The sequence below is a fragment of the Vulpes vulpes genome, unplaced genomic scaffold, assembly GCF_048418805.1.
Source record: "Vulpes vulpes isolate BD-2025 unplaced genomic scaffold, VulVul3 Bu000000699, whole genome shotgun sequence".
Lineage (NCBI taxonomy): Eukaryota > Metazoa > Chordata > Mammalia > Carnivora > Canidae > Vulpes > Vulpes vulpes.
In genome coordinates, this window is record NW_027325697.1 from 66040 (window position 1) to 80381 (window position 14342).

The 14342-nt window shown below is 33.8% G+C and overlaps 1 protein-coding gene across 1 annotated transcript in view; it reads left to right on the plus strand.

The window, feature by feature from the left end:
- LOC112912708 (low-density lipoprotein receptor-related protein 1B-like) overlaps window positions 1-14342 on the plus strand; it is a 142400-nt gene that overhangs the window by 36469 nt on the left and 91589 nt on the right. The window contains exons 12-13 of the mRNA XM_072745171.1: window positions 8760-8983; window positions 9698-9804. Coding sequence (XP_072601272.1) covers window positions 8760-8983; window positions 9698-9804 — 331 coding nt within the window. The remainder of the gene's footprint in view (window positions 1-8759; window positions 8984-9697; window positions 9805-14342) is intronic.

The window sequence follows — 14342 nt, forward strand, 5'->3', positions numbered from 1 at the left end:
AGACTGATACCTGTGCCAGGCTCAATTCCAGGACCCTGGGATCATGACCGGAGCCCAAGGCAGAACCTTAACCGACTGAGCCACCCAGATGCCCCTTTATTTATATATACATATATACATATAATATATATATTATATTTTATAACTGTGGCATAGATTCTTTTGTAAATGATGGCAAAGCTATTGATTAGCTTTTCCCTAAAATGACATGAAAGTTCATCTTGTTTTTTAATGGTACTGATTACATGCGTTATTTCATCTAGACTTTGTTTTTCTCTCTCTCTCTTCAGATTTACTCACAACAAATAGTATTCACTAGGAAAAGAGTGTGTAACATTAGGGTACAGTTTATAGGATTCCATCATAACTATTTAAATATCATGATTATAAGTTAAGACTATGTCCTAAACCATTCAGTATTCTATAGACATTCCAATCAGTGCACTGCATCAAAACAAAGCTTAAGGCTATACAGATGAAAGGAATTATTTAATTTTTCCTTCATAAATCATTTTGTAATCCTGATTCCTCAATATTATAAATACGTAATCAATCCATTCTTATATTCTTAATGAATAATGTGCATTCTTTAATGTTCAAATGACTCATCTATGGCCATAAAGCTGTAATGTGACCAAATTTAGACTTTAACTTGAGAAAATTGTTACATCCCTGAGTCTCAACTTACTTATAAGAAAAACAACTACCATATTGAAGTAGAAAATTTCCAATGTCCCTTCCAGATAGTAAATATACATAATTTCCAAAAGATGTGTGACATCATTTATGTTTATCTAGTTGTTCACTTGGATGATTTGTGTTTGTTACTCTGGAATCCAGTTTATGTATAAAAATTGGATTTTTTACCCCCCTGAATACTCTGCAATGTATTGTATCTGCATTTTTTACTAGTCACCAGTTAGTTGTCTAGTAGTTTAATAAGCATGCAATCTATTTCATCTTCTAAGTTTTGATACAAACAATAAATGATACTGACCAGAGAATTCTCCACCCTTTGGAAAACGAAACTCAAGATTTTCCCCTGAGCTGAAAATGGAACATTGGTTTCTATCTCTGAATCAGGAGATGAAAGAAAAATACAAAAATCAAACTGTGGATACTTTTAGTCAAAACCCCATTATCAGTGGACCAAATGGAAGACGTTAGCCATATAATAACAAGATGTCTTGAACCCATATTCACAGAAACTAAAAATATTGGAATATTTCCCCCAATAAAATATAGGAAATATGTTATATCAGAAATCAGAAGAATATTACTTAATTAAATGTTAACTGAAGTCCATTCCAAAGGGAGGTGATTTTCAATATGATCTTTTTCTGGAAGTCATAAGGGGAATACTCTTCTGTAATCTGTGAAAATGGCTTGAATACTAATTATGATTATAAATTTAAATTTCAAATGCAGTCTAAGTTATTTATAGATAGAAATGCTTATGATTTCCTAGCCCCTTGGGCTATACAAAATGGATGGATTTTTTTTCCTTTAAGAAAATTAAATAATTTAAAACTTAAAAGGCTGACATGATTCAATCTATATGTAAAGCATAATGAGATTTCTGAATTTAAATTTTAGTAGTCAGAACAGAATATGATAGCATTATGCAACAATTGTACATACTTTCTGGCAATTTATCATTTCTAGTATAAAATGCTGTACAGCAAAGTACATGATGACGAGCACTATGAAGTAGGTCAATGCTTGAAAAAATGCAAATGATTTTAAAAATCCAGATAAGATTTTTACCATTAAAGAGCTAAATATTCCTGAGCAAAACAAATGGTTTATCTGATCTACCTGATTTTGAGAAGTGAATAGGAGATACCATTTTTGGCATATTCTCTATTATATAAATAAGATGTTCAGAATGATCCTGCTTACTGTTTTATTCATTAATAATCATATATTTTTCTCAATAAGTTGATTAGGCAATTATTTTTCCCTGAAGCTTTTAAGAATATATCCAACTAAGTTTTATTTAATAGGCTTCCATCTTTAATTGGAGTTCTAGCTATAAACCTCAAACCTCAATATATGGATTTGTGTGTATATCACACACATACAAACATCACACATACACACAAGTGCATAGGTTTGCATATGTGCCCATAAAAAGTTTATGTGTGTACATAAGTTTTAGCAAAAACTTCAGAGTCTTGTTTTAGGACATTGAAGTACTAGTAGAAATTGATAGCTTCTTTTTCCATTTCTAAATTTATTTTCTTTATTATTATAAATTTATGGTAATCATTATAACTCTACCTTGAAATGATCTATACTTGCTTGCCAAGAATACTTTTCAAACCATCAGTTTATTCAAACCAGTTAACAATTAAAATTATTTATTATGATTTCTTTGGAGGAAATCTAAAATTATCAAATCATTGAACTATTGTCATTTTGTGACTTGATTATTATTGATTGCATAAGACAGGCATTCAACAATGTATGTTGATTGGAGTTAATGGTTCTATAACAGTTGTGATCAATATTCAAATTTTACTGCATAAATCTTACAAGACTATATAAAACATATGATTCCACAATTAATAACTCTGAGGATATTATTGAACATATTTTATAGCATTTTAAGGTGAACTAGTCAAGTTTTATTTACTCATACCCAAAGTTTTATTTAAGGAGTTCTGTTTATTAGGTTTAGTGTTGGGTTCCTGGGATACAAAATGACAATGTAGTCTTGTTCTCATGAAGCTTATATTCTGGGGAACAAAAACAGAGTCAAGTAAATTCATAAAAAAATAAATACCAAAAATGCAATATAATTTTCAAAATATAATCATATACTATCATAATTGTAATTTTGATATTATATAATTTTAATTATATAATAATATAAGTATATAAGTATATTATAATTATATAATTTTAAAATTATATTGAAGGAAATACATAACAGACCAAGAAAAAAAAGTCAGATGTTGTAAGTCTTCTTTGAATAGGATGATCAATAAAGGCCCATTTGAAGAGATTTGAGTGTAGACCACCTAAGAGATGAGGAGGAAGTAATGTCATTTTATTTATGTCTAAGACAACTATTTTATTTTGAACCACCATTATCTTTCTTCTGACCTAGTGCAGTAGCCTCCTAACTAGTCTTTTTGCTTTCCTTCTTACTCACCACACTGTCGCCAGAATGCACCTTCTAAGACATAGATTAGATCACATCACATCTCTGATCAAAGATATCTAGTGGTTCCCCATTGCAAAGACAAATTTCTCATAATGTCTTACACGGGTTTAAAAGATCTGGTCTCCCATACCTCTTTGACTTCATCTCCTATTAATTTTTCCCTTACTCTTCTCTAAGGATGCTTTGGTATTGGTAAACCCATCAGTACCTACTAATGTAAGGCCTTTCTTGAAATGTTCTCTTGGCCTAAGTGTTCTTCAGCCAGATAGCCTACATGGCTCAATTCCTAAACTCATTCAAGACTTTGCTCAAATGCCATCTTCTGAATATACAATGTATTGATAATTGCAATCTATTGTCCCACTCCCATCCTGGACCATCAACACATTACTCATTATTTTTTTTTCACTTTCATAGTGCTTATCTTCGTTAAACTACTATATAATTTACTTAACTATTATGTTTACTATCTATACTGTACCTTACCTTGCTGTAAGTAAATTCCCATGGCAAGTATTTTTGCTGTTTTGGCCATTATTATATGTAATCCTAACATCTAGAACAGAATTTGTCATAAAGTAGGTACATAATAGTTTTTAAAAGTTACAAGCAATATATTAATTGAAAATTTTTGGTATATATGGCAAGAGTATATTGATCTTGAAAGTTATACTTTAAAATAATTTAAAAATTAAAGAAAAAGACAGTTATACTCTACAAGTTATTCTTTTCATCATTGGTATTCAACTTATCACAAGGTCAAATATTTTTGTCTCCAGATATATCCCATTTTTATCCACTTTTGTCTCACAAAACTTATTTTACAATTACACATTTTACTTTTGAAGCCCATTAAGTAAGCCTCCTCTGATTGTCCTGTATCCACTTCAGGTCCCCATTCCTAAGCCATTCTCCACACTATAGCCAAAATAATTTTAAAACATTAATATAATCATCATACCCCACCACTTAAATCCTTCCGATAGCTGCCCATTGAAAACTCAGTGGTTTATAAGCTTCTCCATGATATTCCAGCTCATCTTATGCCACACCCCCTTCCCATTTCCTTACACATCGATCAACATACACATATCTACCCATAAACACACATTTTTTTTTCCTAGCCATAAATACATCACATTTACTTTCCAGGAATGCAACTTCATTTCAGAATCTTCAAGCATGCTCTTTACTTTGCCTCTCCTAATTATCCTGGTGAACAGAAGCTTCTTTATTAAGAAGACATAACTTTCATTATTATACATATATATATAACATACACAAGTATAGTATTCTAAAAAAAAAAAAAAAAAAGAAAAAAAAAAAGATAACTTCACAGAATACCGAGTCTATAGTCCAAAGACAAATGTGGTCCTTTTTTGAAATTGTCTGAGAATCACATATTTTATTTATTTTCTTTCCCCCCTGCCAGGTTGACATGGTGTTAATGTAGATAGAAGTTTAAAACTACTCAGATTGAAATCTGTTCTTCAGAATAAACTGTAGATAGAAGCTAGGGATCTCCTTCCTGAAGTGTTTTTGGAACTCTTACACATTCTAGCTCCAAAGATAACTTTTTCTTGGTTCTTTTTGGATTTCCCCATTGTTGTATGAACTTCTCGATTGAAATAACATATATCTGTATATCTTATAATATTATTAAGCCATATAATTTAATAATATTCAGAATTTGCATAGTCGTTTTTTCTATCCCTGGCTTATGAAGATTTACTCTGATTCATATATTGTGGGCTGAAGGTATAAATAGCTTTTATTGTGATATACACCACACACACACACACACACACTTGAGAGTGGCTTTAAATCTTTGTTTTAACAACATTACATTACAGGTAATTAACTTTAGTAAAATGAACCAAATTTTCTTTTCGGAGATGAAAAAATAACACATAGATAAAATATGTGACTACTTCAGTCTATCCTGTGTTATTAGCAATATTTGCTTAAGGTATATTGCTAACTATAGGAATTTCTTTAAAAAGGAGGACAGTATTTCCATGTTTCAAATGCTTGAAGTTTCATTTTGTAGGTTTTCATCTTTCTTTGATTGAAATCAAATGTCTCCAGTGACTTATATCTTTGGTTTCCTGAAGCTGGAATTGTGACAGATACCTTACAATCCACAGCTATAAAGAATTAGTAGTTTAAAGTAGTAACCTCTAATTTTGTTACAATCAAGCTGCCAATTTTTCTCTAAGATTTAAGTGTTTCATTTATTGGACTAATATATCTCCACAAGGAAGAATGCCTCAGGCCTTAAAACTTTGCTGTGTATTTAGAGAGCTTATTAGGAAAGAAATCATCTGTCTGGAGAAAGCAGTCAAAACGTGTCTTCCACTTTGTGCAACAATACGAGCAACGCCTTTTGTTGTCAGGGTAACTACATGCCTCTGCAGTCTCTTCCACATGACATATTTCATTAGTGCCTCTAGCTCATAGGCCTATCTGTCTAGTGAGCTAGCCAAAGGGGCAACGAGAGTTTTCTGTTTACTTCTTCTTTTGAATCTGATATGTTTGTTTTATTTTGTTTATTGCCTCTTTGGAAGCAAATGGCTTAGCTTTTCCATTACTGTTGTCCTGCGTCAGTCTCCATTCCATACCAAGAACCTCAGTTTACTTTAATTGTATTTGCCTACTTTTTGTATTCACCTATTTATTTTTAACCTCTCCACAAATTATTTTTTATTATATCAAGATCCAACAGGAATTTCTACCTTCCACTCCCCAGCCAATATCCATTTATGGCTAATACTACTCACAATCCTGGTCAAGCTGTGGGTCCTCTGGAACTCATCATAAAGGGGGATTTCCTAATTTGGCCATAGTTTCCTTGAAAATAGGACCATCCTGTTGGCTTTCTTGTTGTTATTGTTCTTTTTCTGTTCAGTTCTGCTTTCTTCAATATTGAAAATCATTGAGCATTCAGTGTGTTGTGAATCAGTGAAGATGAACATCTGGTAACATCTTTACCCTGATGCTCTTATTTTCTGAGAATCGTCTTGTCACTGGTGATTTATGACCATACATTGGATTTATTGGGTGTGATGTCCTTTACCCCATATTCTAACTACTTTAGTTGATTGTGGAATGACATTACGGATTTTTTGATCAGGGAACCAGAAAATAAATGTACAGATTTAAATGACTCCATCAGTATCTCCTGTGCTTAATATTGAAAGTAACATTTTCCCTCTTTCCCTAAACCATATTCTTTACCCTACTGGTGTGACATAAATATTATTTATCTTTCTAGAATTTACCATTAGTAGAATCTTCACAAGCCTGCTTACCTGCCAAAATATCACTTAGTCAAATTCTGAATGTTTTATGAAAATGAAGAATTGGGGCTTCTATTGTCTATGTCCAGGGGTAAAGTATAGAATTGAAAGATAACCAGGCTATTTTTTAATGAATAAAAAAATGAAAATCCTAAATTCAAAAAAGTAGAACTTTGCAATAAATTTGTCCTATTTTAGCAATGATACTATTAGGATAGAAAATCATATGTATACATTTACATCTGATAAAGGGAAACTAGGTATTTTTCTATGCTCATGAGAGATAACCAATATCATATTTTTTTACATGCTGAAGGTTTGCTTTATTTGCGTTCAAAAATGATAAATATACTCCAACAGGTTCCAAATAGCTTATAATGGTTATTTTTTCCATTGTCTGTCATATTTATAAATTTATGACTTACACTGACATGTTCATGTCATTTGTTCATATATTTACTTTTAAATGCTGCCAAACCAGAAAAAAAAATACAGTTAATTTAAATGATACTGGAACATTTGAAAAATAAGCTTGTGGTTTGGCTAGGACAAATATTTATATTCTATCCACCTGTGACTAGTATTTATACAGTATTTATAAAGCATATTGTATTGCAGAGTGCTTTTCATTAAACATCACTGAGCTATCACTGGGTAGATGGATAGTATTTATTGCTAGAATTGAGAAATAGGTAACTATAAATTTCATAATTTCAGTTTTTAAATAAATATGTGTAAAGGCTATAATAAAGGTTGCTAGAAATTTCTATGGGTTCTATGTTTAGTTCAGGCTGTATTTTCCTTCCTTAAGATCCCAGTAATCACACAGCAGACAGTGGCTTGCAATTCCTCCTTTTTGGCATCTCATGTAAACTTTTTTCAAGTTTACTCACTCCTTCAATACAATTTGTTCACTAGTAATAAACACAAGAAACCATCATGTGTTAAAAACCCTTATTTCCACTGGTTGCCAGGTCCTACTGATGCTTTTTCACATTGACCACATGTCTAGTTATAATCACCTTCAAATAATTGTTTCCATTCTTGATATGATACCCAGAGGAAATCCCTTCTCACTTTTGGTTATGCACAATAAACCTGACCATGTCAAATTAATTATAACACTAGTTCCTACTCGAAGTGATCTATTTAATTGAAGGACATAGAACATACGCTTTTTTCTTGATGCCTATTTGCAAAGAACTCCCTTACTGTTTTGTCTCACAATAATTCAATAATACAATATAAAGCAAAAAATTCAAGCTAGTAAATTAGTATAAATGACAGATATTTTCACTTTCCTTAAAACATGTTTAAGTACACATCTTTCTAAATGTGTCTATCTGTACTATTCTATTTTAATTTTTTTCCATTGTTGGGTAGTTTTGCTTTTTTAATTTTTTTATTATCTTTTTTTTTCACGTTTCTTTAGTATCTCATTTAAATACAATTTGCCAACATACTGTATAACACCCAGTGCTCATCTCATTTTTTAAATCAAATTACATATGGTGAGGATGCAGAACAACTGGAACTTCCTTAAATTGCTAAAATGAGTGTATATTGGTACAAACTCTGAAAAAATGCTAGCAGTATCTATCCAAGCTAAGCATATTGTACCTTAAGACTCAACAATTCTATTCCTTATTAAATATTCAACAGAAATGTGTATTTGTATCCACTAAAAGACATGTACAATAGTATTCATGACTTTGAATGTAGTGACCTAAAACTGTAAATAATCCAAATGGACATCATCAGTGAAAAGGTGAACAAATTGTGCTACATTCATAAAACGAAATACTACCCATCAATAAAAAAAGTACTAATAATTGACATGCACAACAATATGAATGGATTTCATAGATTCGATGTTGAGTAAAAGAAGTCAGGAATAGAACAGTATTATTTATAACACATATCTACATGGATTTGTTTAAGCAATTCTATTTTGTTAGACATCAGAATTATGGTTAGTCATAGAGGAACACTGAGTGAAGTCACAGGTGAACCTTCTACAATTCTAGAAATATTCTAGCAGGGTGGTGATTATACCAGAGCAGTTAGAGGTTAAACCCCAATGAGCTGTGCACCTAATATTTATGAAATTATAATATCTATAAAAATTAAGAATAAAATGGAGTATTTTTGGTAGTTAAAAAAACCTGTGTAACAATTAATATTTGACCGTGTTGATATTATTCCCATACATTATCAATGTATACAGATTTCCTCTCTACCACTTTGCTTTTGAAAATACTGCGGTTTGTTGCTTTGTTTTCTTTTAGTGTCCTGAATTCAAAAGGCCCAGGGACATTGCAGTTGACTGGGTTGCTGGAAATATTTATTGGACTGATCATTCCAGAATGCACTGGTTCAGTTACTATACCACTCACTGGACTAGTCTGAGATACTCTATCAACGTGGGACAGCTGAATGGCCCCAACTGCACCAGACTCTTGACAAACATGGCTGGAGAACCCTATGCTATTGCTGTAAATCCTAAAAGAGGGTAGGTTAATGAGTTGGCTATTTATATTTCTTGATATGCGTAACCATTTTTAGAGATTTTCCCACCTGCGCTCTGTAGTTTTCTTTTGTAGTAAGTGTTCAACATATAATAGATTCACAAGACTTCTAAAAATCCCTCTACTTATGTGCAAAAGCATGTCCTTTTCACACCAAATGGCAGCACAAAATATATGTTGTCCCAAAAGGCTGCTACATTATACATTCTATGTGTGTATTTGTATGTCTCTGGTGTGGACATTGCAGATGCCATGTTGCGATAAACGCATAACCAATATTGTTAACTTAAGATTGAATTCTCAAGGCATTAACCATAATGTTGAAAATATGAAGTGTAGAGTATTAGTATTTTAACTATTTTGATAATAAAGATGAAGGTGTATGTATAAACAAATTTAAACAATTTTAACACAAATCTTTCCTTTATTTGAATTGTTCCTTTTTTTACTTTTACTTTTTCATTTATAGGCAATGACCAAAAAGGAAATAGAGAAATGTTGAATAAAACTACTAATCACCTGCCCTTATTGGAACTTGCCAGTCTATAGATTTAGAGTTGGGTCCAGATATCTGCTTTTTTCAGGGTCTCCAGGGTGATTCTGATGCACACGGTCTGAAGAGAAACTGTGTTTGGGGGAGCAGAATTGGATTATAATAGCACTATCGGTAAGCTAACCAACTTGACCTGTCTCTTCAGGATGATGTACTGGACTGTTGTTGGGGACCATTCCCATATAGAAGAAGCAGCCATGGATGGTACTCTGAGAAGGATTTTAGTACAAAAGAATTTGCAAAGACCCACAGGTATGATGTATTTCTGACACAGTCTAAAATATGGAGCAATATGCTCAGCATATTTGTGTTAAATTCTTTCCAGGTTTGTTGGCAATATAATCATTTTTACAAGCAGATAAAATAATTTATAGTATGACTTTATGAAAGTCATTAACATTTCATGTTGTATTTTTCCACTTGAAAGTCAAGGCCTTATCATACTGCCGGTGATATTACAGGAATATTATTTGAAAATTGCCTAAGTTGTAAGGCCATTTGTAGGATTTCACATGCATGGAATTTTGACAGTTTATAATGTATTAGGATATTTTTATTGACATATATTAATGATGCTGCGATAGACGATAATATTCCTAGAGGATCAAAAATTAAATAGGCAAAGAGGTGGGAAAACAAATATTTTTGTAAAAGGCAGGCTTTGTGATTCCTTGGCCTTTCATTCACAGCTCTTTAATCAGGCTTTAATATCCCTCCCAGCTATGTCGTCTAAGCTAGCACTCCAAAATCTCTGTACTCCCAGGACTGCTCAGAAGCTTGCATGTTTTTTCTCCCACTGTGTTTCTCTCATTGCATTTACCTCCCAGGTCCCCACCTAGAATGTCCTTCTGACTGGTGTGCACCCAGCTGAATATGAGGCTAAAGCCTCATATTATTCCACATAATGCCCACCATAACTCCCTAGCACTGATAATTGTTTTTATTAACATTTCAGAATCTTACCCACCTTATAAGGTCTAATTTTAACACTTCTTCAATAAAACATTTTCAGAACTGCAGGAGCCTCAAGGATTTCATGCCGCACGCAGTGCCCCTGCCCACTATACCCCAAAGGAGAGAATACATTTCTAGAGCACGTATTATTTAATAATTGTGCTTTGTAGTATCTTATGTAGTTGAAATTTTATTTATATTTGGCATTTGTATTCTTATGAACTGTTAACATGCCCTAAGAGTTTTTCCTTCAACTACAGTGTTTTTACTCTGTATGGGAAGGAGCAGTCTTTGGGATTTAGCTCATTTACATGTCTCCATTCACTGATTTAACAAATACTAAGAGAACACTGCCTAGTATGAGAAATTGTTCCAGATGCTGAAGACAAGTTCTTACTCTTGTGGAGAGATTACCAACTCTCATGAAACATGCCTTCTTCCAGAGGGTAGAATATTTAATATACATCATATCAGATACTGATCAATGCTATACAGAAAAGAATGGGCACTGCAGAGTGGGAGGATAGGGGTAAAATTATGAAGATTATCAAAAAAGTCATCTCTAGAAAGGTGATATTTGAGAAAAGAATGTCATAGAGGTAGCAAGCTATGTGAATATGTGAGCAAAGAGCTTTCCAAACAGAGAGAACAAGTTATGAATTAGGAATGTGCTTGGTGTGTATAAAAAATAGCAAGAATGTTAGTATGCTTAGAAGCATATGAGCAACTCAGGAAAATGGTAGAAGTGAGGGTGGCCAGGTGTAGATAATCTAGGACCTGGAACACACTGTTAAGGACTGAATTTTATTCTAGCTTTGAGGGGAAATATGGAAGGCTACTACTGAAGAGGCAAGTGACATAATATGCTCAAGCACTGTTTTCACGTTTTAAAGAACTTTAAATTTATTTTTAATGTTCTATTTTTAACTAATTCTGGGCTTACAAAAAAGTTCCAAAATTAATTTAAAAAAAAAAAGGTCTGTGATGTTAACAACTTACATAATCACAGTATATGTTATGTAATTTTCATCTTAAAGAAGAGTTCTGGCAGCAGTTTATAGAATTGCTTGTCAGAGGGTTCTTAGGAAGGAACCTAAGACAGGAATTCTTATAAAAGTTACTTATGAGGGGCATGTTTTTCAAGAGAAAGCTGTAAAAGATGAAGAGAGAAAGGAAAAGATGCGAGAAAGATCATATCTCAAGTAAATTCTCATTTTGGCTTGAGCCCCAGGGCATGTGCTTTGAAGCATAAATCCCATGACAGGAAAGGGTTCCTGTTTTTTATGCTCTATCAGTCATTGGTTGACCTTTGGGCTCTAACTTCCCAATTGAGGCTGCTGCAATCAGTTGAGCACAATTCTCTGGGGAAGGGGGGCAAGTGTGATTCCTTAGTTCTGAACCAGCAGGTAGTAGATAGCTATTTGGTATCATCTCCAAGACTGGAAAATTATGTGAAAGGTGTCACTTGAACAAGTACTTGAAGGATAGGTAGACATTTGAAAGGTGGACAGTTAACCCATCATGCTGTAGATTTTATAAAGGTGTTCTTTGAAGTCAAATATACATGGATAACAATCCCAAGGGATTATTAACTATGGGATCTCAGAAAGGAACTTAGTATCTTCAAAGCTTGGTGTAATGCCACCAGGGTCAGCAGTCTACGATATTAGGAGTCATGATGCACCCAGAAGGGGACAGGATAGATAATGTAACATGAACTGAGAACAGAGAACTTTAAATACCAAGGTTTTTGACATGATATTTTAGTCAATAATGAACTACCATACAATTTTGACTCAAGGAGTGGTGTGAATAAGGTAGGTCTCCAGGCTTATTGCTTTGGTAGCATTGTGCTGATGAAATACATACAGAACTAAAAGACCAGCTCACAACCCATTGAATGGTCCTGACGAGAGCAGAGAATAGCATAATTAGAAGAGTAACAGGAGGGAAGGGGAGGATATATATGGGAGACAAAGCAGAGTTAGCGCAGTAGAATTTATCAAATACATATGAGAATACTGGAAGAGACAAGAAATGTGTCAAAGAGGGATAAATAATCGATAATTAAAACCATTTATATAATTATCTTATTCTGTTCATTCATCCATCCCTCCTTTCATTAAAAAATATTGGATGCTCACTATATGACATACATTACTGGTCATCAGAAATATGGATAGCTGCATTCACAGAGCTTAACTTCTAATATGCATGACCATAAAAAGAAAACTGAAAAAAATGTGTGTGCATGTGTGTGTGTTCACATGCAAGGCTCATGTGTGTAAATGGTTCTGATAGAGAGGAGTGAGTGTAGCATGCAGGATATGTCACAATGGGACAGAAGCCCCTGAGGTAGGAAAGCCAAAGAATGTAGTAAACAAATTGGAAAATAGCATGAGACAAGGCTTAGAGGGGTGGGTAGGGGTCAGGCCGAGCAGGATTCGGAGACCGTAACAAGTACAATTGCCTCATGTTAAGTAGATAACAGGATCTCATCAGATATCCATGGATACATGTCAAGAGAGGAGTTGGTATGAGGCTCTCTTCGCCATGTGATTGGACCTGTTTGAGTTTTCTCAACAACTCAGCTTTGAAAACTGCATCACTTACAGGAAGACTCTTGGAAGCCATGTATTCACTCATTCAGCTAATATTTTTTGTGCACTACTCTGTGTCGGGGATAATTTTAGGCCTTGGGAATACAGGAGTGAACACAGAGATCTCTTCTGGTGGTTATGTAGTAAAAATATAATATTTTAAAAAGTAAATAATGAAGTAAGTTATGAAGTGTTTCATGCTATGGAAAGGAGAGTGAAAACAGAACAGTAAGAAGGGTCAGAAATGGAGGCACCTGGGTGGCTCAGCCAGTTATATGGCTTGAGCTCAGGTCATGGTCCCGGGGTCCTGGGATGGAGCCCCGTGTGGAGCCCTGCATGGAGCCCAGAGGCAGGCTACCCGCTCAGCAGGGAGTCTGCTTCTCCCTCTCCTTCTGCCCCCCTCCACCCCTCCCACCCTGCTCGTGCTCCTACACTCTTGTGCTCTCTCTCTCTCTCTCTCAAATAAAATCATTTTTTAAAAGGGTATCAAAAATGGTGAAGAGGAGTTTGCAAAGTGACATGATTAGGTCTTTAGAGTGGAACCTCAAAAAGGTGACACTTGAGCAGACTGTGGTGCTGTCGGTCACAGGCAAATGTTGCAGCTGAGTCAGTCAGATGAAGGTATTTCACAGATAATTGAAAACTGTAGTTCTAGAGCCTAAAGCTGGGGTTTAAGTTTAAGGTTTGGGGAATTAGTAAAGAAAGCTGATATTTAAAGCTGTTGGAATTGTGAAGATGGACAAGGGAGGAGAAAAGATAGGGGCTTCTTAGGGTAGAATTTTGTGGGATGCTTATATTTAGAAGAGTCACACTCAGAACTGAAGACTACAAAGGTGTTGGAGCAATTGGAACAAAGCAACAGAATTCAGTGTCACATTAGCTGAAGGAAGAGTTTCAAAAGAAAGACGTGCACTTTCCTGGGTATATTATTATAGGACTTACAGAAAAAATATAAAGTAGCAGAAAGAGCATAAGCCTCTCATTTATATAGGCTTGAGTTAAAGCTGAGCAGCCTGTATAGACTTTTGAGCATCAAATTTCTTATCTGTAAAATATATATGATAATATTTACCTTAAAGAGAATTTGTAACAATCAGATGCTAAAACCAATATAAGTTGATTAATATAATTCCTTTAATACCTAACAGGCTAAGATAAATGTCAAAAAAACAATGTGCTATGTATTATGCTAAAGCCTCATATTATTCCACATAATGCCCACCATAACTCCCTAGC